This window comes from Xenopus laevis, chromosome 4L (genome assembly GCF_017654675.1).
Source record: "Xenopus laevis strain J_2021 chromosome 4L, Xenopus_laevis_v10.1, whole genome shotgun sequence".
NCBI lineage: Eukaryota > Metazoa > Chordata > Amphibia > Anura > Pipidae > Xenopus > Xenopus laevis.
The window spans coordinates 120,955,512-120,980,880 of NC_054377.1; the positions used below are offsets into that span (position 1 = coordinate 120,955,512).

General features: G+C 40.1%; 1 protein-coding gene across 1 annotated transcript; it reads right to left on the reverse strand.

Annotated features, from left to right (window-relative positions):
• Positions 1-438: 438 nt before the first annotated feature.
• gga1.L (golgi-associated, gamma adaptin ear containing, ARF binding protein 1 L homeolog) lies at positions 439-24,783 on the reverse strand. Its single transcript, XM_018258893.2, has 17 exons — positions 24,626-24,783; positions 22,218-22,302; positions 19,611-19,686; positions 15,775-15,873; positions 14,274-14,397; positions 13,396-13,496; positions 12,207-12,287; positions 11,986-12,123; positions 11,617-11,698; positions 10,233-10,340; positions 9,819-9,980; positions 7,777-7,838; positions 7,130-7,284; positions 4,775-4,953; positions 4,453-4,622; positions 3,059-3,169; positions 439-2,856 (listed from the first exon to the last, which is right to left on the reverse strand). The coding sequence occupies exons 1-17, from the start codon at positions 24,654-24,656 to the stop codon at positions 2,746-2,748; spliced, it is 1,875 nt and encodes a 624-aa protein (XP_018114382.1). The 5' UTR covers positions 24,657-24,783; the 3' UTR covers positions 439-2,745.
• Between the last annotated feature and the right edge of the window lie 586 nt (positions 24,784-25,369).

Sequence of the window (25,369 nt, forward strand, 5' to 3'; positions counted from 1 at the left end):
CTATAGCAGCTTTTTAAATATGTCACAATTCGCAAATTGCGAATATTTATGCGCACACTCCGCAACTCAATTACACCACAACTGTGGTGGCGGAGAAAATATTTGCAAAACGGTTTTGCAAACTGCGAATTTAAGTTACGGTCAACGCTATTTTCGCGCACAACAACCTCCCACATTGGGTGCGCTCGGGCAAACTCCCGTCTCATTTGCGCAGCATTTGCGAAAAATATGCGCTGCGCGAACTTTATAGATGACCCCCACAGAGGGTACAAATTAATAAAATATATTTTGTTTTCTATTTTGCCTTCTTTGCTTCCCTCTATGAGTACCAAGGACTAAGGAGGAACATAATATGGAAGTACAGTAAGTAGTACTGGCAGATGTACTGTGCTGCTTATCCATAACTGATGTGCAATACATAATTACACATTCTGAATCTTCATTATTTCATTTTATTGGAAGTAACAATAAGAAAGGCAAGAATTCAATACTAAATACATTAGTCTGGCTAATATCCACAAATGTATATATTCTAGACACCAAGCGTAAGGTTTTCCCTCTTTTTCCCCATCAATAGCAGGTGAACGTCTTCCACAAGTCTTTCTTTAAAATAATGCAGCCCAGCCATATATGCAGGTATGATCCTAACGTGGAGTGAGATCTGTTTATACAGAATATTCACAGTGAAGGCAATTACTAAAACAGGGAGAAATCATTTTGTTTTGTTTCTGCCAAATCGAATTTATTAAAAGCATCCTATCAGGTATTAAGATGGTCGACCTTTAACTCTTTTAGTGCAGATTAAGGCATTAAGGCCATTGTGTATTGCCAGAAACAGCAAGAAGAGAGGAACGGCGGTGAAAACGCCTACGGAGTTTCCAAAATACAGGAGGGGGTCTGCAGATCTGTGACTTGTGCGAAAAAGGGAAGCGGTCATTATTTTTTAGCAGGTTTCTAATTTCATTGGATTGACAAAGAAAGTTGGGTTTAACACAGGATGCTGTCTGTATCATATGAAATATGCACACAGTTCAGTAGGATATGCATGTGTGTGTGTAGAATGAATGTAAGGTTTAACACCCCCAGGTATCTGTATGGTTAAGGCTCCTTTTAGTGCTGGGTAAAGCTTGCATAGGCAGAAGCTGTGCTCAGCAAATAAGTGTATGAGGCTTTCAAACACAATATCTGTTCAGACAGGACTGGGCTTTGTGCAGGATGCCTTATGTGGTGGGAAAGCTGCCAGGCATACATTTGTGTTTCTGCAAAAAAGAAACCATATTTAAATGCTGGGTACTGCGACCACTAAAATATATTATATTCATCACATAAATCTCTTGCTTGAACAAAAACCTGTTTTATTCACAGAAGTTCCAATGTTACGAGCACAACCTGCGTTCTTCCTTTTTCCTAAGGTTGAGCAAAGTTTGTGCTCGAAACATTGGGACTTCTGTAAATAACACACTTTTTCTGTTGGAGAAGCTCCCATGAGTGCAGTACTTTTTCCATAAAAAAACCCAAAAATCACACACACATAATTATAATACACAAGAGCCATGAATAACCTTATATCCAGTGCGTAGTAATGTCATTGGTTTAGTGATGTCATTTCGGTCACATGACTCACTTAAACTTGTGTATTATAATAAATAAAGTTCCCCCTGTTGCAAAATATCAGGGTATTAGAAGTTAATTTGGAGTTCCTTGACCTGTATAAAAACACTCTGCCTTTGGCCTCTTGTTTTTATATGGTCATGGATCTCCGCTGTAACTTATAATATCCTTATATTTTACAAGAGGGGGGTACTTTATTCAATGCTGATATATATATATATATATATATATATATATATCTCTCTCCCAGGAGATAGACAGTTTAATTAGGGGGGAGTAACTGTATATAATCAAGGAAATACTCAAGGATGAGTATGAATCAGCATTTGCACCTACCAACTGGTAAAAACTGTCTAAATAGTTTTTTCTTTAAGTAAGGAACGGAGAAGTGACAGTTTCACACATGCTCTGGACATATTTGGAGGATTATTATGTGAACATATGATAGTAAATGCATCCTGAGTGTGTCCCTTGTATGTGACCAGAACATTCTGTCTGTAATACACATATGATGCAGAATGCGTGTCTGCTGCCTGTGACCATGACCAGATCGTCAGCCTGAGAGGGAGACTGTGTACACTATATGTATCTGGTTACTATGGGAAAAGTGCTGTTTCAAAGCCAAAGGTGGGCCAAAAAGACCACAGAATAAAATAACACATTTATGTGCAAAAGCAGCAGCCATTTTCCTGTGAGCCAATCCATAAATATGTATCTCTCTGTAGTGGGTGAAAGAAAGCCACTAGGAAAAATTGACTTTCATCTTCCCCTCCTTGATCATAAATTGTATTTTAGACTCATTCAGTAAAGACAAAAGTTAAGTAGATCTTTAGAAAAAAAAATGACAGGGATAAAAATCTCATTTGAGATTTAAGGGTCCTCTTCCATAACAATGGTACCAGGGCCAAACTCACATTACCCCTCCGGAAAAATCCATACAGCAGTGGGTACAAGGGCTTTGGTTAAAACCTCTCACTAATCAGCAGCCACAGCGTTTAGAATATTGTATCTAATGCAGTCCAGGGCCTCTGATTGCCATCCCCTCTGCCACGCTGCTGCCGCATAGCAGAGAGATCACCGCGCTCTTTACCCGTAACTTTTTGCCCCACTTTGATTCCACAATCTGTTTATGTCCTAGAGATTCCCCCACTTCTCCACAGGAGGGAAGTCTTCCACATCTCCCATTTCATCAAAGGTTTGGTCCCCTTGGATATATGTGAGTCTGTATCGTAGGCGAACCTTTTCCTGTGAGCAAGAGCGAAAATGCTAATTAATATAATGTATAATAAAATATATAAAACAATCAGGGAACATTGAACAGAGTGCTAAGTAAGAGTAGGGAAATAAAAGCACAGCACACAACCCATCCCTTGTTAATTGGAAGAGCGTGTAATCTTTTGAGTATACATTTACTGCAAATTGGCTTCCTTATTATTTAGTATCTGACCTGGGTGGGGTTGGCCAGCAGCAGCACCTGAGTGACAGAAGACGGAGGCAGGATGGGGTTAAATGGAGGGAGGTCACTTCCTGTCGCAGGCTGCAACTTCACTTTCATTGTCTGTTGTGTGAGAAAAATAAAGCGCACAAGAAAATAAACATTATAAATAGTCAAGCATAACACATATAAAAATGTAGACTAGATTCACAAATGTGAATATGATTTTAATGAAAGGTTTTTATAACAAAGAACCAAACAATGTATTTCTCATTACTGCATTCTAACGCTGTTATTACATGTATGGTGCTAAAAAGGTTTTGAGCTCCAGGAACTGAAGCCTGAAATGGCCTATAGCAGTAATCTCCGTTCTTTGGTTTTTACTGAAACTATAACTTTCGGAATGCCCCAAATAACTTCAGGGCAGTCAGATCATGCTAGGAGTTGTAGATGTGTCAATGCCACACGTTGCAGCTCACTATTCTACAAAAGTCTCACCAAATGCAGAGAGCCCAGAATTAGGCATCTTCTTTGTAAAAATTCCCACTCTCCTCTAGTGGAAGAATCTCTCCTAGAGAACCATCCCAGGCCAGTGAACTTTTTGGGTAACAGGAGTAAAGTCCTGGGGTCTCAGGTAAGCAAATATACTCACTGAAATTGTAATCTTCCATTTCCTTTAAAGGGATACGGTCATGGGAAAAAAAAATTCAAAATGAATCAGTTAATAGTGCTGCTCCAGCAGAATTCTGCACTGAAATCCATTTCTCAAAAGAGCAAACAGATTTTTTTATATTCAATTTTGAAATCTGACATGGGGCTAGACATATTGTCAATTTTCCCTGCCCATGTGACTTGTGCCTGCACTTTAGGAGAGAAATGCTTTCTGGCAGGCTGTTGTTTTTCCTTCTCAATGTAACTGAATGTGTCTTAGTGGGACATGGGTTTTTAGTATTGAGTGTTGTTCTTAGATCTACCAGGCAGCTGTTATCTTGTGTTAGGGAGCTGCTATCTGGTTACCTTCCCATTGTTCTTTTGTTTGGCTGCTGGGGGGGGGGGAAAGGGAGGGGTGATATCACTCCAACTTGCAGTACAGCAGTAAAGAGTGATTGAAGTTTATCAGAGCACAAGTCACATGACTTGGGGCAGCTGGGAAATTGACAATATGTCTAGCCCCATGTCAGATTTCAAAATTGAATATAAAAAAATCTGTTTGCTCTTTTGAAAAATGGATTTCAGTGCGGAATTCTGCTGGAGCAGCACTATTAACTGATGCATTTTGAAAAAATTTTTTGCCCGGTGATTATAACTTTCCTTCACCTTTAAAGTGATTGGAGATCCTTGAGATAATAGCTTTTCCTCTAGTTTAAATAAATGAGGAATGACAACAGCAAGTGAAATGATGTTACCTTCGGCACAGCGGCCTGAAAGCTGATTCCAGTAACAGGGAGGGGGGCAGTACTCAGCATTGAAATCACAACTACAAGGACATCCGGCCTTCCTGGAGGGGGATCTTTGGCGAAATGAAACAACACCCGAAAACTTTGTTGGTCATACACTATGACAGGGAGGATACAACCTGCAGAGATGAGGCATAACGTAAGGATATAAAAGTGATGCTTTGAAAGGCAGGTTGGAGACAGACAGAAAAGGTGAAAGATGCTCCTGGTCATGTTGTTGTTAAGCATTCTGTCTTTCCTTCCCTTCCACAACTCATTGTATTCCACTTACTCGGTCGAATGGACTCCAAAGGCATGTTGACATTTGCAAGGGAGACTTCTGTTTTCTCAAGAGACAGAGCAGGCTGTTCCCCACCAACAGACAGACCAACTACAGGCTGTGGGGCATGTGCACTAGGAGTGTTTTTGGTTTGGAGATCACGCAATGTGAGCTTTTGACTGGGTTTTTCCCTGTAAAAAAAAAAAAAAAATACACACAGAAACATACAGGTAAGTTGCAAGTAATGTCAAACAAAACATAGGCTATCCAAATATATCCCTAGAAATTATAAGAGCCAAAAGGAAACGTGATAAAATCATAAAGAAGGCAAAACCTGAAAACAAAGGAAAAGAAATAAAAGCACAGAAAAAATTAGACACAAGTTCCTCATTCGTATGGAGGTGACTCGATTGAGAAGCATTCTGAGGTTACAGCCTGGATAAGCAGAGTGGATAGTTCTCTGGCTGACTGGCACATGCAAAAAAATATATACAATATACACAGTACAATATACACACAATATACACAGTAGGCAAACAGCAACAATTAGAAATCTAGTCATTAAATCCAGCATCTAGGCAATAGTACTTGCATTTACAGAATTGTCAGCATCCAAGTGCAGATCATGTATATTATCTGTAATACTTCAAATGTGGTACCTAGTTGTATTTTTGGTGCAGATGCACACTACAACAATATACACAGTTAATTATTAAAAACTATACAACCACACATTTAAAATGACCATCTCAAAACAAATAAACTAGTTGGGACAGCATGATATGACTTGATCTTTTGTATACCAATCACCAAATACTATTGGGAAACAGAAGGGCCATTCAAGCTTGATTATGGTCCCATGAGCAAGTCTTAAAGGAGAACTAAAGCTTTACTAAAGAAGAAGCTAGAAAGTTTGTACATTATCTTTTGGGTTTCAGTAACAGCCCAAGGCAACCACAGCCGTTTAGCAGTTAGGCTAAGGCCACACTAGGCGATAGCGCGGCGATCTTTTCTCTACTGTCGCTCGAAATTGCCTCGCTAGGCGATTTCGAGCGACAATAGAAAAAAGATCGCCGCGTGTGTTTTTACGCTGGCGATTTTTCGCGATTCCCCATAGACGCCAGCGCAAAAGTTTCCCCAGCGATTGCGGCTTAAAAGTCGCGGCGAAAAGTCGCCGCGAGTCAAATCGCGGCGCTATCGCCTAGTGTGGCCTTAGGCTAAAGATCTGTGTCTCCACAGATGCCCCAGTAGCTCCCTGTCTTCTTTTCTGCTGATTCACTGCACATGCTCTGTGCTGCTGTCACTTACTGAGCTTAGGGACCCACTCACAATATACTGTATTTACAGAATAGACATTTTCATTTTCTGCTTGATGATTAGTGACAACCCCTAAGCTTCTCAACAGCTGCTCAGAGCCCACTGAGCATGTGAGTGTCACAGACACTTTCCAAGATGGTGACCCCTTGTGACAAGTTTGAAGTCCTCTATCATTGCTGCTATTGACAAACTGAAACTTTAGGCTGGTGCAATAAATGCAGTATATAAAATATGTCATATTTACCCATATTCATTTTTAGGGTTTAGTTCTCCTTCTTACAGGAACAGATAAACTAGCACAACTCAAATCAGTAGGAGCCAGCCTTACATCCCAACATTGTAGGGATGCACCAAATCCACTATTTTGGATTCGGCCGAACCACAGAATCCTTCGCAAAAGATTCGGCCGAATACCGAACCCGAATCCTAATTTGCATTTGCAAATTAGGGGTGGAAAGGGAAAAACATTTTTTACTTCCTGATTTTGTGCCAAAAAGTCACACGATTTCCCTCCCCACCCTTAATTTGCATATGCAAATTAGGATTCGGTTCGGCAGAACGGCCAAATCTGAATCCTGCTGAAAAAGGCTGAATCCCGAACCGAATCCTGGATTCGGTGCATCCCTACAATATTGATTCTGCAGAGGTGGCTAGCCCATACCCAGCATCACATAAAGCAAGTTCTTACACTTTATATAAAAGCAGCAGCTGTTATGTTACTCAAAAGGAAAACACAATATCGATGCTACATAAAGTATGGATAATACATAGAAACACGTGCCCCAAAATAAATGATACAATAGTAGACCTGAAAATCCTCAAATCATATTGTATTAGTTACGCATGTGCAGGGTATTACCCATGAGAGAACCATAAGATAGCAAGGGGAAGGTACATATCTACGAGTTAAAAGAAGAAGGTGACCACTTCCCAATACAAAAGGATTCTGGGTTGCTTGAGCTATTTAGGACCCATTTTACAGTACATTTAATTTATTATTTGTGCAATGAAGTTACAGTTTAAAAAATGACCAGAGTATAATATTCTCACCATCGTACTTGCTGCGCAGTGGGTGGCAGAGACTGCTGAAGAAGAGTCTTTCCAAGGAGATCAAGGTCTTCGAGTGCTTTGCTACCTTGGGAGACAGGATGAGGGTGGGAGGAAGCTACTTTCTCATTTGAAGCAGGGGTGATGGTTTCTGGAGACTGTATAAGGGTTAAATTAGACAATTGGAGAGGGGACGAGAAAGGGAAATATTCAGAATACTTAAAGAGGAAGTACAAGCAGTGTTTAAACTGCTAAAATGTTGCATAGTTACCGCTTTACAAGGAAATGGAAAGTTGAATTACTGGTATTTAATTTTTGTATATGCAGTTTGCTTCCTGGCTAGTGTGATGAACAAATCCTCTTATAGCTGTGCAGAATACTTGTTCAAATCTAACAGTCTGATTAAAATACACCCAGACTTCAAATTCTGTCAAACTCCTTGAAATTCATTGGTAGAAAGCAGCATCCTTTGCATACGTATGATGTCAGTGTATATAGGACACAACCTTAGAAGATGGTTGCTGGCCACAACCAAAGAAAGAGGTGATGGTAAACCAATGTTTTTAACTATCAGCACTTTGGTTGTTGTACGAGGCCCCATGATTTCTAATTAAGTCCCTGTATGAGAAACACCAGTGAAAGTAAATTACCTGGAAGTTGTCCCATGCAGCAGATTCTAAGGGCTGTGCAGAGGCAACTGGATCATTTAAACCTGCAAGAAAAATGATGACAGATGAAAACCATGAGATGATATCATTTGTATCAGTCCTACTACTACTGAACTACTGAAAAGTATTTTGTCAAAAACAGCTACATTTATTTTTTGGTCTCAAGAAAATAATGAATAAATGGAATAGGCGGGAAAAGAAGAAATGGAGTGGACTGGCCGCATAAAAAGTAACAACAATGAATATGAATGTTCAAGGTAATGGAGGCCTACTCAGTCTGGCAAGATGCCACTGTTATTGCTGTCCTTTCAAAGGCAAAGTCCTATTCTTCAAAAAACATTTCAGAACCCAAACAGATGGTTGTTATCAGGAGCACTCAACCAATGAGGCGAGTTGAGACACTGGCAACCAGCGGGGCGGCAAAAATGCCGCTCCTGGTAACTAAGAGCCGAGTTTCAGTTTTTCAACTGGGAAATTAAGCTCTTCTAGTGCAGAGAGCGCAATTGCGCACTCTGGACTAACGACGTGGACCGTCCCTGACCCCCTCCGGCTAGGGTTGCCACCTGGCCAGTATTTTACCGGCCTGGCCTGGCCGGTAAAAATGATGGCTGATCCCCAATGTTATCAATAGGGAAAAAGAAAAATATATAGGAAGGCCGGTATTTTTTTCCAGAAAAGGTGGCAAAACTACCTCCGGCACGACGTGGAACGCCCCCCTCCAGCACTGAAAAGGTGAGTGCTGTGGGGAGGGAAGGTGGGAGGCAAACAGAGGGTGCCTCAAGGAGGCAAAATGCTCAGGATTGCCCCTGGTTGTTATGTCACTTAAATTTGATCACATCATCATAATTTTTGCAAATCTGCTACTCAAGGGGCTGGTGCATAAACAGTGCATCAATCTGATATTCAGTCAGCTACAAATGTAGGTTACCTACTTTCTCTGCAGTTTGACACAAGTATCAAATGTGAATTATCACTGTGGGAATAAAGCAGAAGATCAAGTGTTTCATCTGTATAATTAATGTTTTGTGTCTATGTAATACACTGTTTTTAAAGCTTTTGAAATCCACCCCACACAAAAAATGTATGTAACAACACATGTATCCAGGCTACAGCTAACAAATCTCTCATTGTGGAAAGAGTAAATTACAAGTATGACCTATGCTGTTATCAGCAAACTGTATTTACCAACTAGCCACTGAGTTTCTGTAGCTACGGGCCGAGAGATCAATAAAGTATTTTAAGCAACACCTGTTGCTTTTGACACTGTGATATCCTTTCAACCCCCCAGTTCCTTCATAGTATTCCAACATATCTTCTGCTTTCCTAGTTGTAAGCCCCTCATATGATGATACAGTTTTTCATGTAATTCAGTTATTTCAATGCAATTACCTGTGCAAAAGAAAGGGACCACAGTATATTAAATATGCATTTTTTTGCATTCTTTGATGGTGCATAAAGCACTGCACACTAATGTTTAAAACACCATTAAAAAAATGTAGATGCCATGTTTATTTTTGGGTTATTTGTATCAAACACCCTGAGTGACATAATGTGAGACACGTGTCTCAGGAAGGTGCTGAGTATGGTATGCGGAATGAGTCTTTTTGGTCGTCTCGGGTAAAAGTTATGATGTGTATGTCATGTGGCTTTATGTATAAAGAATTTTTTTTTCAGTATCACTATCCTATAATGCCCAGTATGGAATATGCTGAACACCCGGACTGGTTACACATTGCATATTTGACTTTTTATGGACTTTACCTCCATGGATTAGGTGATATGTATTATTGCACCTTGCTTTGTGATGTCACAGAAAGGAAGGGGTGGAGTTTTTTTTACCCTTTTCCTCACCCTTTAAATGTGGGTGTGTAGCACTAGGCTTGATAAAGGGCCTGGGTGGCCAAAACGTTGCCTTTTTTCTGTATGTTTTGGGTTTAAATAAACCTTACACTATTTCAAATTTTCAGTGTGCTGCTGGCATTTTCTCCATTAAAAAAATGCAAAAAGACTGTAGATTCACTCACCTAGAGACATGAGTTCATCATCTAGCAGCGATATGGAGTTGGAGGCCTGTGCAGGTGGGCCAAAGGAGGACTGCAGGGGCTGGGCTGGTGCTGAAGGGTATAAAGGTGTTGCAGATGGTGTCATGTCCAACCCCGAGAGATCTAGCAAAGCTGATGAGCTGGCTAAATGGCATAAAAAGATCACATTTTAATAATCTATGCTAATAATTTGCAGGTCAGGACAAACTCAACTGCACCCAACCTGTACCTGCAGCTTCCTGCTCTGTACACTACTTCCGACCCGCGCTTAACCTAAACCCACAACAATTCCCCCATTTCAACCCAAACCACCTGACCAGCGAGAATTTAAAAAAAAATACAAATTAGACATATGAATTGTTTCAGAGTTTGGGGAACATGTGTGACATTTCTTACCTGGCAAACTGGAGGCTGCAGCCTCACCATTGACCTCCTCTCCTTTTACCACCTGCCGGTATTGGTTGATGACCTGTGTCAAGCTATCATTGGCCTGCAGAATTTCCGCTGTAGGAGAGGAAAGAATATGTCATATGCTAATTCATAATGGCAGGTAAAACAGTTATTTTAAAAAAGTTTGATTTACTGTACAGTTAAGCGCTTATCCTACAAACTTCTGGCCCTCTAAAGCAACATAAAGAATTGGGATACTCATTAATTATAGGTACTGTAATGGATGATATTGTACTATTCATAAGGGAACTATACATAAGTTGAAATACACCAATAGTTGTATCATTGTAAATCAGTGTTTTTTTTTTAACTTGGTCAAAACAGTATTATGCCTAAAGCCACATATTAAAAATAACTAGGATAAATACATTTTAACCTTACAGTAATAGTTTAAAAAAAAACTTCAACCATGAATGTTGCACCATATAAATTCTACTGTATCTGGAGTTTGGCATAGTGAGAAATAAAGTTAGAATTACAAAGTTGCTGACTTGAGGAAGCAGATTTCCACTTAGATCATACCCTTTATGTATTTAAAGGGATACAGTCATGGGAATTTTTTTTTTTCTCGAAACGCATCAGTTAATAGTGCTGCTCCAGCAGCATTCTGCACTGAAATCTGTTTCTCAAAAGAGCAAACAGATTTTTTTATATTTAATTTTGAAATCTGACATGAGGCCAGACATAGTGTCAGTTTCCCAGCTGCCCCCAATCATGTGAATTGTGCTCTGATAAACTTCAGTCACTCTTTACTGCAGTACTGCAAGTTGGAGTGATATCATTGCCCACTCCCCCCCCCCAGCAGCCTAACAACAGAACAATTAGAAGGTAACCAGATAACAGCTCCATGACACAAGATAACAGTTGCCTGGTAGATCTAAAAACAGCACTCAATAGTAAAAGCCAGGTCCCACTGCGACACATTGTTACATTGAGTAGGAGAAACAACAGTCTGCCAGAAAGCATTTCCATCCTAAAGTCCTGGCTCTTTCTGAAAGCACATGACCAGGCAAAATGACCTGAGATGGAGCCTACACACCAATATTAACAAAAAAAACCCAAAAACATTTGCTGGTTCAGGAATGAAATTTTATATTGTAGAGTGGATTATTTGAAGGGTAATTTAGAAATAAAAACATAATACAAGTCATGACAGAATCCCTTAAAGTCTTATAACCATAACTTAAAGGGTCTGATACGGCATCACTAACTTGATAGTCTTGATGCCACCTATGCACATCAAGGTGAAGAACTGAAGGTAAAACGATAGTAGCTGAAAGGCAGAACTGTCTATTAATAGATATATAGAAACATTTGGTCCTTCTTTTACCTAAGGCCTCATCGTTGTCCTCTGTGTCGCTGGCAAGCCGGAACAGAGTGGGCCTCATTTTTTCACATCGCTGATACAGCTCCTGTAGGAGATTGAAAAAATTCCATATTTAATTATACAGAATGAATGGAAAAGGGGAAATTATTTATAAAGAGCTTTTATGTCCTGAGACTTGATGTGCTTTACAGTTTTTTTCTTCCCTTTACAGTTTGCTAGCCATAATAGGTGTGTGAAAGCACCAGGAGATGACTTTCCCTGAGTCACAAGCATTCCTCCTTAGCAAAGATGACCCCTGCTCCCTCCAACAAATGTTGTTTTGGGCCATATAACCTGATGATTCAGTCTAATTCGTCTGATTAGGACTTTTACCTTCATTAAATCCTCACTGCCCTCTGAAGTTTGTCCAGCTTTGTATGTGCTCAGCATGTCACTGAGGAGCCTCACATTGTTATTCACTTCTTCTATGGCATTTACACGCTTGGAAATTTTCTCCATACGTTTCTGGTCCTTAGAGAAAAGGCATGAGAGGGGTAAATAACTTGTGATCAACTAATTTGCCATAAAGCCATGCCTGGTCTATGTTCTTTTACCTCCTGGACCATCTCCTTAATGAGTTTGTTAGCAGCTCGAAGGTCTTCTGGGTGAGTACTCTTTAACAGACGAGCTAGCATCTAGGATTTCAGAGAAAGGCAAAGAGAAGAAATTGTTGAGTTACTCTGATAACGTCAAGTAAACAGCTATATAATGTACAGAACCTTATAAGGAAACTGGGCAAATAATACTAAAAAGTTATGTTTTATCCTCATCATATTGGTTTATTTGTGACATACAGTCTCTCAGTGGAAACTTATAATAAAGCTTCCACACACACCTCACCCTAGAGTCCTGCAGTGGGTCGGGTACCCGCGGGTTACCCGCAAAAACCTGCGGTACCTTGCGGGTTGAGGGTAGACGTTCTGGGTGCGGGTAAAGACGCGGGTCAGCGGTTCTGCGGGTCAGGCCACGAGTCTTCTCAGTAGCGATATGTACTCCTTTTTTCTGGTCATGGCTTTCGATGATGTCACTTACAATGACAGCACTTCCTGTTTTACTCCTTTTTTTCTTATCATATCTACTTCCGATGATGTCACTTCCGGTTTACAATGACAGCACTTCTTGATTCTTGATGGTCAGTGGGTCGCGGGTTGCAGATAATGTACTTGCGGGTAGGGTCGGGTAGCGGTTCCAAGCGGGTAAGAATGCGGGTTGCATATTGCAGGTACGGGTCTCAAAAAATGGACCCGCGCAGGACTCTACCCCTCCCCAAACACAGAACTAAATTATAGTTCCAATTAGTTAACATAAATTTATTAAGAGGAGGAAAAGTTAGGGTGTGGTTTTGGGGTTCTTACCAGGACCCCATTTCCATGTGCAGCAATGGGTTTCTCCTCACTTTTATGACCCTGATATTGCTGTTTAACCCCTTTTTTAAACCCATAAGTCCATATATCTCTGGTGGTGTGTGGTGGTGGGGGTGCATTGTATTTGCAGAGTCTCTACAATTTGGATCTGGCCAAATATTGTATCCTCCAAAAAAAATAACTCTATAACCATCAAAACTCAAACTTGCATTTTTTTTAATCTAAGCAATGTGAAGATAAATTGTCCAATGATCTTTAATCATGTGACTAAAGTTTGGATTCCTGCCAGGGGGTAACAGGAACAGTATTTGCCAAATCTGATAACGGAGAACAGGTCTGAAGCGGTCATTTAAATACATATGCTTATTACATGCTTCACCTTTGACTTTTCATCATCATCAAAAATGGCATTTTTGGCCCTTGGAGGGGGTGGTGGAATTAGAGCATCTGGTGGTAGCTTGGGATCTTCCTTTACTATGCCTGCAAAAAAAAATTTAGTCCCAATTAAAGGAGTTGCTCGCCTTTGTTTTAGCTTTTAGTATGTTATAGAATGGCCTATTCTTAGCAATTTTTCAATTGGTCTTCATTTTAAATTTTTTTCTTATTTTATATATTTTGAACTTTTATACTTAGTGGACCCCTAGCAAAGCACGTTAAGTCTCAAAATTCCCAACCAATCACTCAAGTGATCAATTATCCCTCGGCTCTAACTACCAAATTAGCTCTTTTGGATGACCATCACCCAGTCTCACTAGATGTAAAAAAGATATTACACTACATATCATATATGCTAGAAGATCTCCATTAAATAGGATCTTGAAAAATGGAAACCTCTTGCAATGCTATGTATGAAACAACTTATGCAAATACTGAATGCAGTCGCTCCTTTAGGCTCCAGTTATCTATGCCATTTACTAACTATGCTGATAAATGACCTTCCAATGTGACCTCTTCTGGCCCTCCCCCTACTCTTCCCATTTGATCTATCTGCTTTCTCTCTGTCCCTTTCCATTACTACAATTCACCAAAAAGAAAACGTAAAAGCCTTTATTTTAATAAAAAAACACAAAGCTAAATAATTACAAAAAAAATAAAACTAATAGCAAATTGTCATAGAATATGAATGTCTACATCACAATAAAGGTTAAAGTAAGTATGAGAACTACCACTTTAAATGGAGAAACAAGCAAACATCACCCTAAATTCAGCAGAGCAAGAACAAACGTATGCCTTTGTTTCCACACTGTACCAGCTCACCTTGTTTTTTCAGCATCTGATAAGCCTCAGATATCTTAACCTCACTGGAAAGTCCCAATGTCCAGCTGTACAGAAGCTCTAGAATCTTCAGCTTCACTTTCTCTGGTGAGCGACTGCCTAAGTACTATTCAGAGACAAAAAACAGAAAAATTATTTATTGAAAAATTTGGATTTCTTTTGTGTTTCTGACAGGTATTATTAATCTGTAAGAAGTAGACTTTATAGGGAAACCTATTAGCAGCATTGTGTAGCTATAAATAAGCAAGACTAATTAAAAAAAATGATTCCTTATCGATTTGAATATATGTGTTAATAAACATTGGACATAACAAGTCAGCAAAGTCATTGTAAGTACTGCATATGTACAGATCTAGAATATAATACTAGCAAGCACCGAAGGTAAAACAGCCCTATAGATCTGAGATGTGTGTTGTTAATGATTTGCATTCTACTCCTTAGATGCAAATCAAATTGACGATTGTATGATGGGAAAAGAAGGGATGATGGGATTATTATTGTAGCCTGCAGAAAACAGGCCAAGAAGCAACATAAATCTTATCCTGATTCAGTGTAATAAATCAGTACTTAACATTGTTTGGACTTGATAGGTTCTCAAACATGTCCTCAGGCCTACCAAGGAAACACTAGGCCGTTTATTTGCTCCTACTTGTAGAGCCCATTGAAAACGAGTGACACGTCCCAAAATCGATACCTCAATTAAAAAATGCTTAGTATTGATGGTGGAAAACAAAATGACAGTATGTTTAAATAAAAATATATTACAAATAATGCTGACCTATTCTGAAATGACCTATTCTTATTTTGGGTACAGGGTTATCATACTACTAAAACAGGAAAGGACCTTCCCCAAACTGCTGCCACAACGTAGGAAGTGTGCCATTGTCAAGAATCTCACTGTAGGATATGGTGGCCCCAGTGTTGATGATGATGTGGCTTACATTGCCAATTTAATTAGATGAGGCGTCTACATACTGTAGTGTATCACTTGCGCTTTAGAATCCCATCCACATAATATAGGTTACTAGTTCAGCTGTTTTAACCACAGTTCACAGATCCTAGTGGGATACCTCTGAAACAGACAGGGGTCTGACAGTTTGTAATGACACAACACTTGCTCCTTCACAGTCAGGGAGGCTTAAACTTTATGTCATGGAACTCCCCGGTAACTTATAATATCCTTATATTTTACAATAGGGGGTACTTCATTCACTTTATAATGCAGTTACCCTGCCCTGGCATCATTATGCATATGCTTCAGACACCCTCTTAGAGTTTCTATAAATAAGCTACTGAGCATATAATGGTCTTAATGTTTAATTGCCAATAAATTGGGGTGAAAATGAAATTCATGACACTTAACACATACAAAATGAAAAGCTCTTAAATAAAATATGACTTGCTAATTTATGTTCTATTTATGAATAAGTGTGGTGCATAGACAAGCAACAGGAAGTAAGAAGGGTTTAAAGAGAGATTTTACTTTAGGAGAAACGACTTTTATCAGTTCGTTGAGGAAGCGGAACTTTCCAACCTCGCTGTGGAAACGTTTGCCACAGCTCTTCATACATGTCTCCAGAACCTGTGAGAGATGAATGAAAGAAATGAAGAATGTCCAGCATAGTGCATACAGAATAATAGCTTACCTGCATAACAGTAGCGTCACTAAAACTGGGAGAAGCACTTAAACATAAAATACACTTTTAAAACTTAAAATATGTTAAAAATGAAACAGACACACTTCTTTAATTGGCTAGAAAGTGTCAGTACTTCTTGATTCAAATGTACCCAGAGGTACTTAGGCTAGGACTACACAACATGGATTCTTTGCAGGCCGATAATCCACTGCCCTACTGATGCTCTACTCTACTGTAGGTGCAAAAGCTTGTATTTAGGTGCCGAAATCAGACATCTGTCTGCACACAAATGGAGGTAATGATTTTGGTTGCAGGCCCCGCAGCAGCAGGGCAGCAGATTATCGGCCTGTGCAGACTGAGCTCTGTGTCATGTGGCCCTAGCCTTACCCTACTGGCAATGTCCAGCTAAAAACTTTTTTTTTTTTTTGCATAATAAATATAAATGTAATTCTAATCAGCTTTGCATTAAACATTAAATACTATCAGCTGTTTTAATTAGTAGCAGGCACCAAATTGCTCGACAATGACTTGCCATAATATAACATCAAGATCATCACAAGTAAAATTTACTACTCAATATAATCCATCTTAATTGCGGCAAATTGCCTCTGCATATAACAGTCAAAAAAGTTTCAGCACTTTCTCCGAACAGAACTGGCCTATCAGAGTCCCTGGACTTACATTTCTGCTGTTATTGTTCCACCTTAAATCTGTCATTGCCTACAAATCTCTTCTTGCACTTATCAAAGATCTCTCCTTGATTTAGTGTTTTGCTACCTGCCTTAACATCAGCCTATCTCTAGCAGCATTTCTTTATTCAATCTTTCCCCCTTAAAGGAGAAGGAAAGGTTAAAATGAAGTAAGCTTTATCAGAAAGGTCCTGGTGTATTTATATAGACCATTATTTATATTTGCCACTTATTCAGTTAGCCAATAAAAGGCATCACCAAACTTTACATTTTCTGCATTTTTTCAATGGCTAACACGGTACTTTATCTTAAAACTAGTAAACTCTCAAAGTAATGTTGTTCTCAGTCCTCTGTAAAAAGAAACACCACATTTCTTTCCTTCTATTGTGTACACATGGGCTTCTGTATCAGACTTCCTGCCTTCAGCTTAAACCTCCAGAACTAGGGCTTGAGCATGCTCAGTTTTCTCCTCTTCCCCTCCCTGCTGTAATCTGAGCCCAGAGCTATTAGTGAGCAGGGAGAGAGATTCAGGCAGGAAGTGATGTCACACCAAGTTAATATGGCAGCTGCTATCCCAAACAAACAGAGAGAGCTTCTATAGCTGTTTACTCCTGTATGGTAAAGCCTTTTGCAGAATAAATATAGTTTTATAGCGCGCACTATTGTGGCTAATCTAATGGCAATAAATTGCCTCTGTAGCTTTCCTTCTCCTTTAATCTGGTCACAGAGGGACAGATCTGGTCATCCGCTGAGGTTGCTAAATGAGTAGATCTTTGCCCAACTACACGGTGGGCCAATCCAGGTTGATACTCTGGCCAACAGATGGATCATATGGGGAGGTCCTATGATCTGTTGGGAGACTGCATCAACACACTGATGCTTTACTAGCCTGGCCAATATCAATCAAATATTCTTAAAGGGATACTGTCATGGGAAAATATGTTTTTTTTTTCCAAACGCATCAGTTAATAGTGCTGCTACAGCAGAATTCTGCACTGAAATTCGTTTCTCAAAAGAGCAAACAGATTTTTTTTATATTTACTTTTGAAAATCTGACATGGGGCTAGACATTTTGTCAGTTTACAAGCTGGCACAAGTCATGTTACTTGTGCTCTGATAAACTTCAGTTACTCTTTACTGCAAGTTGGAGTGATATCACCCTCTCCCTTTCCCACTAGGAGCCCAACAACAGAACAATGGGAAGGTAACCAGATAGCAGCTCCCCAACACAAGATAACAGCTGCCTGGTAGATCTAAGAACAACACTCAATAGTAAAATCCAGGACCCACTGCGACACATTCAGTAACATTGAGTAGGAGAAACAACAGCCTGCCTGCAGTTCCATCCTAGTGCTGGCTCTTTTTGAAAGCACATGACCAGATAAAATGACCTGAGATGGCTGCCTACACACCAATATTAAAAATAAAAAAAATACACTTGCTGGTTCCGGAATGAAATGTTATATTGCAGAGTGAATTATTTGCAGTCTAAACTGTGTAATTTAGAAATAAAAACGACATCATAAAAATCATGCCAGAATCCCTTTAAGCCCCATACATGAGCCAATAAGCTGTTGACTGATTCAGGAGGCACCTAATTGGAAGATTTTACTGGCCTGTGTCATTTAGCTTAACCCTGTGTCATTTAGCCTCAACTCTGGAGGATTTTTCTCTCCTTTACTGCAAATATCACTAACGTCAAACTTAAGCAGCTCAAGTGAGAGGACTACATGTGTGCCTGTTTGCAGTCTCAGGAAGACATAAAACACTTATCTTAATATGTTCTGGAGCGGTTGCCCACTGGGCTTTGGACAGAATTATTAGAACATTAGACCCTGGAATGGACTTTTTATTTGGGAATGGTATTCTTTTACTGTGCTAGAAAACGGGTGTTTTGATGGGCCAAATATGTTTTATGTGTTTGTACAATGATAATGCGGTGTGACATCTTGACCTGAGCAACGTTAAGCACTAGGTATGGATCTAAGTATTTTGATTATATGCAGCAAGGTTAACAATCTCATATACTTTGTATGAAGCAGGAGTGCTATTCAGGTTCCTCATTATGCCACAGATTCTTTTTACATTATTTTTTTAAAGTGACTCTGTATTTCCTGCCTGCACTGACTTTGCTAGCAGGACTAAAGTCATTGTCTTAATTTAGATGCCCGTCTTCCTATCAGCACAGCTTCAAACAGGGAAATCAATGAATAAATTGTAGAGGTTTGTAGTTAGTATGCAAACAGCACAACTGCCATTTGGATAATTACTACAAACCTCTACAATTGATTACTGCCAGGTGGAGCATAGACACCATTGGGATTAGAAGCCTTAACATTATTTTAATCATAACAGCAGAGACAAACTCTAATTATTGGATGCTTGGTAAATCAATGAATAAATTGGTGTTGTGCATTATATCTATTATTAATTCATTTATAATAACGGCACTGGTTAGCAGTAGCTCTGATGAAAGCTCCCTCTTGGAAGCCTCACTTAGCAGCAAGAGACCACACAGACAGCTTGACTGCAGCTATGCTCTACAGCGGGGGAGCTGGGCCCAACAGAGAAGTTAAGGTTGCCTACTAAGGAGAAACAAACCCTTTATAAAAAAAATCCCTACCCCCCACCACACATAGACACATTGGGGAAAGATCTGCTCGTCTGGCAACCTCGATAAACGAGCGGATCTTACAGTGTATGGCCACCCGAACGGCATACAGATCTACTGCCTTCCACATCTTGTATGTGTGTGCACTAGCAGGTAATAACCCATGTGTCATAGCCTAAACTGGGAATGTTTATTTAAAAACACAGCTATAGCAAACAATCCAACAAAAACAAAGCAAGAAAAGCACATAAACATTATAGCCATTGAAAACTAGAGAGATTTGAAAGCTAGAGCAGAGATAATATTTGTACAGATAATCCCACATTGTAAGTATTAAAAGAAAGGTGCAAGAGAGCACCTGGATCACATAATGACAGATTACCGTAAGTGCTTGCATTGCCTCCCATTCTTGCGGTGACTGAATCTTGTGTGCTAAAAGTCTAGTAGCGAGCTGTGGCCTGATGGAAAAGTCAAGAGGAGAAATTATGCCTGAAGGGCTGGAATTACACAATTTTAGATGTCTGAAGAAACAGATAGTCAAGAGTCCTAATAAATAAGGTCAAACACTGAAATGGCTGCTGAGATCACAAATTATATCTTAGCATGATAATGTTTAGGAGGAAGCATATTAACAGCCAAGTATAATGTACATGCAACACAGAAAGACCATGATTTTCTCTCCCCATGATTTATTGTTAGAGACTAGTTTGAGTTAGTTTGATTAGTAATAACCAATACAAGTATGGGACCTGTTATCTAGAATGCTCGGGACTTGGGGTTTTCCACATAAGGAATCATTCTGTAATTTGGATCTTCATGCCTTAACTCTACTAGAAAATCACGGAAACAGTAAATAAACCCAATAGGCTGGTTTTGCCTCCAATAAGGATTAATTATATCTTAGTTTATATCTTATCTTAGAAGCAATGTATGTAGGTAAGGGCCTAATAAAAGAAAACACAATTCTAAGCAGCTTTGCAATATACATTGATTACAATTTTTCAATGGTTTTCTTTGTATATGTATTGCTATTGAAAGCAGTGTTTTTTGTCCCTTTCTAGTCTCTGTTCTAGTGGATCAGACTGTTGATACAATGTAAGAAAAGGCATCCGTTTTCCAGACCTGTCTTTGCTGGGAAACCAAGACTTTAGCAACATTGTAAAGTAACAACCAGGCGTTAATCAAATGCTTTCAATAGCAATTGTTTTACAAATAACTTTAAAAGAACTGAAAATGTTTAATAAATGCATATTGGAAAGTTGTTTAGAATTATGTTTTCTAATATTAGCCACATTTTTATTTTGGGGTTGACATGTCCTTTAAGAATTTAAATATGTTAAGATAAAAAAAAACACACCCCTTTTACTATGACACACCTAAATCATCACTGGTGCTGCCAGTTCTTTTCCAAGACACATAATTAGTTAAATGGTGATCACCTATGGAGTCCAAGTAATAGTATAAATATGACTATATGAGGAAGGTCCAAATTCTGGCCAGTCAGAGTCTGCATTGCAGCATGACCTACACCGTAATGACAAAAGAACACTCCAAGAATCTCCATTAATGGAGAAGGAAAGGTAATTTTTTAAACCTATCTTTAAATGTTGCTTGGGTGCTCCCCTCCTGAACAGCATTACTTTCGCTGCCAAATTCGTTCTCCTTCACTCAAACCGTCCTGTTGAAGTTTCTGCCGCTTGTAAACTTTGCGGCCGCCATGTTAACAGAGTGCATGTCACGTCCTGTGTATCCCTGTCTGAACTGCCCATGCGCTAAATTGAGTCCATCCCCATGACCTCTCACGTCACTTATACAAGAAAAGCCACAAACAGCCTCTCTTTGCTGCGTCTCTCTACCCAGTGAAATCTTTAAAATGTTCCGACATTAGTCAGCACAAGCTATGCCAAGGAACGATCGCGTTGCTATAGCAACCGATATCGATCGTTCCCATTGGCCGCCTGACCGCAGTAGCGCCGCTCACATGAGGGAAGAAAAGGATATTGTACGCATGCGCAGGGCTTGCGCATGTGCGAGCCCTATTAGATCAGATTTGGATAGCGAGAGGGACGGATTTTATTTTCTATGCACCTTACAAAAATTTTGACAACTATATTGGATTACAGAAAGAGGGGAACACATATAGAGCAAGGAATCCTGTAAGTATCTCTCCATTTTGTGAGCGATCTATACAACTTTATTTGTATTTTACCTTTCCTTCTCCTTTAAAAGGGTGATGGAAAGCTCAAGTCAGGGGATGGACACAAGAAGATTTCCAAATCACCGATGGGGTACAGTGTTGCATGAGCAGTGGTGAAAGATAGCAGTGTCGAGATATGAAGATGTATTTCAGCCCATACTAGGCACTAAACCCCTACTGTATATACTCTATGGTCATAGAATGGGGGTGGCAGGCAGTACAAGTTTGCTAATCTTTACAGAAAGGGTTAAACCCCCTCCTTCAGCTCCATTGCCGGATGTAGGCCCCAAGGGGCCCCCACCCTAGCCAAGTGCCAATGTGTGCCTAAATGAAAGTACAGCCCTATAGATGCAAAACTGATCCTATTCACACAGACTCAAGAATGTAACTGCTGCCAAATAGTAACAATCAGTTATTTTGTGTTTTAATCTCTACACCGGGATCGGTTTTCACTTTCCCATGAAAGTCTATTTCTGTTGATCAGTGTTAAAGCCACACAGTTGTTAAAGGTTTTATTCAGTCAGAACATATGGTGCAATAAATTGGCTACCACTTTTACTAGATGGGTATAGCAAGACATATTTTGCGGAGATATGAATATTTTATGCATGTCATATCTCAAAGCTTATTAGTCAATAAGTTCTGCACAGAAACAGAAGTCTGCAGCACGTACCTAAACTGATAATAAAAAAAGTCATAAAGCAAGGTCATGTATACGTTTGAGACGATTTGACAATATAAATTCATATTGCAATGAAATATACTGCGTCTGTGTTGTCCTTTAATCCTTACCCCTCAAGCTCTTGGTTCAGCTGATCACAAAAGGCCTGAACACCTTCCCAATCCTGTTCCTTATTAAGAGGGTTTGTGGCCCGGTCTGAAAGAGAAGGAAGCACAGTCATACCAGCAGGAGTCAGTTACAGTCACTGAAACAGGAAGAAAATCACGTGCTGCTGGGGACACAGCACAGGCTGGTCTTTAGAAATCACAACTCAGAAGCCTGATAAGTCTTAACACGAGGCAGCAGAAAACAACATACTGCTGTAAAGTTATATAGCGCGTAAAGGCCAGAATGCCCAACTGCAGCCCTCCAGCTGTTGCACAATAATACAACTTGAGCATTCTTCACATCACTGGATACTTGGTACTGCAGGTCAAATGCAGTTGGAGGGCCACTCTTAGTGCTTCAGGTTTATACGCACAGGTCTTCCTGTACATTCTATTTGCATTTGAGGTGCAGCACAGAAATGTAAACAGACCTTACATTAAATCCAAAATACCTTCCAGTCATGCTCGGACTGGCAATCTGTGAGTTCTGGCAAATGCCAGAGGGGCTGCTATAAGGTCCCATAGAAAGTAATTATTTAGTGGGCTGGTGGAGGCTGTTTGGGCCTATACGTGGGCTGATTGGGCCTCTATGTACCTGAAATGCCAGGGCCTATTTTAATTCTCAGTCCGGACCTGCTTCCAGTGTAATACGTACTAGAATGCACAAACACACAACTGCATCACAACAACCCCGGCTCTTTTCTCTTTTTACTGTTTTTATTGTGCATTACAATTGCACTGAAGTCAACATATATAGGATTGCTCCCAAATACGGCTATGGACAAATACGTTTTTAAGGGGTGGCTCACCTTTATGTTTAACTTTTAGTATGTTATAGAATGGTCAATTCTAAGAAACGTTCCAGCTGGCCTTCATTGTTATAGTTTTTGAGTTATTTGCCTACTTCTGACTAATTTTATAGAAGTGGGTCACTAACCCCATCTAAAAACAAATGCTCTGTAAGGCCACACAATTATTGTTATTGCTACTTTTTATCACTCCTTGTTTTATTTGGGGCCTCTCCTGTTCATATTCCAGTCTCTTATTCAAATCAATGCATGGTTGCTAGGGCAATTTGGCACCTGGCAACCAGACTGCTGAAACGGCAAACTGGAGAGCTGCTGACTAAAAAGCTAAATAACTCAAAAATCACAAACAAGAAAAAATGAAAGCCATTTGCAAATGGTCTCAGAATATCTCTCTCTCTACATCATACTAAGAGTTAATTTCAAGGTGAGCAAATCTTTAAAGTAGTGATGCCAAAAATGCATTTTTGGATACTTTACAATCTCACATCTATTTGCAGCTACGATGGTCAGAGTGCTACTAGTGATCCAACTGCCTAGCACTAGGCCACCTATACCTTTAGGGAAAGGTCACACCTTGAGATTTGGGGAGATTTAGCCGCCCGGCGACTAATCGCCTCTTCTTTGGGGCGACTAATCTCCCTGAACAGCTTCACCCTGCTATAATGAAAAAACGCCTGCGGCATGGCACTTGCGTTGCTTTGTTTTCTTTAGTCGCCTCACGAGGAAACTTCAGGCCACTTCGGAAAACAAAGCGCCGTGAGTGCCATGCAGCAGGCGATTTCTCATTCTAGCAGGCGGAAGACAGGGAGAAGCAGTTCGGGGAGATTAGTCGCCCCAAAGAAGAGGCGATTAGTCGCAGGACGACAATCTCCCCGAATCTCCAGGTGTGACCTTACCCTTAGATCTGTAGTTGGTTGTCGGATGTTTTCAGTCCTACTTTATGGTGCAACATTTTGTCAGGGCATCCTGGCTCATAACAAAATATGTTTACTTTCACAGTTCCATAGGATTTTCATCCCAAATGTTACCATTATTACCCATAATTAAAGTTGGCTTCTAGAGGGAAGCAGGGGCACATACAGGCTTTCCCCCCAAACTCTCACCCTTACTGACTTCAGACTGGGCCCTCACCCACAACTCTGAGCATTACACAACACAGCCTGGAAATAGGGAGAGTGTCACCATTACTGCTGCCAAAAAGTCATGTGACGGCACGTGACAACCACGACATGAAATGGCAGGAAGGTTCCACTGCATCATGTTTTGTTCCAAGCTGCAGCTCTACCATCATCAGTGACTAGCAAAGTATATTACAGGCGAAGTTATGGTGACAAGGCACAAAACGTAACCTACACAAATGGACCGTCACATTGCAAGAAAAAAAAAACCCAACCCATTAAATTAGACAACACAAGTGACGTCAATAGTATCGATATAAAGGAAGACTTTTTGACGTCACTGATGCGGAAGTGGGTTTACGAGCCAACCACGCGGCACCGCACTGTTGACAAACACCGCCACCCCCTGAAAGATCATTCTCTTTCCGATGCTCCCGACACTCACTAATCCGGACCTCCAGACTTTCTTCCTCCATCCTCAGAACTGACAAGCACCCGCTACTTCCGGCTCTCTGGACGTTACTTCCGCCAGGTTCGAATGCAGCTAAGACCTCACTTCCGCCAGAATGGCACCTTGCGTTAATTGTCCACGCCTCCTAGAAAATAATCGCGCCCAGTATTTAAATATGAAAGCGTGTCGGAGATGCGATCGATAGCTATTGTTGCAGAGTCGGATTCAAGGCAGCTCAGTTCAGCTTGGGAATGATTGGCTGCAGTTATAAGTAGAAATAAACCCAATCATTCTTGGACTCATCCGCATACTCTTGAGTTGCGGGGGACCGGGTTTGCACCGATCATACATGACCAAAATCCACTTACAAAAAGCATTGTTGGAAAACTGATCTTCATTGGTGGGGTGCTTTAACATTGTTTTAAAGGGAAAGTTCACCTTTATAGGAGCATTTAGCATGTTATATATGGATCTACGGTGAGCTTCATTCAAACTGGGCTTCATTCATATTTATTTTGCATAGTTTTTAAATCAGTAGCGTCACGTGTCTTTTCTGTTTGTGTGTAGCCTGCAACAGACATGCTATCTGCTTTTCATGAACACTGGGCTCACCCTGGTGTCCAATGATGTTACTATTCAGCATGGTTTAATGCTTATCTTTCTTTTCATGCCTTCTATTGATCTTCCATTCTTGGTTTCAAGCTGCTGCCAGGTTGCAGTGGTAATAAAGCCCTAGAA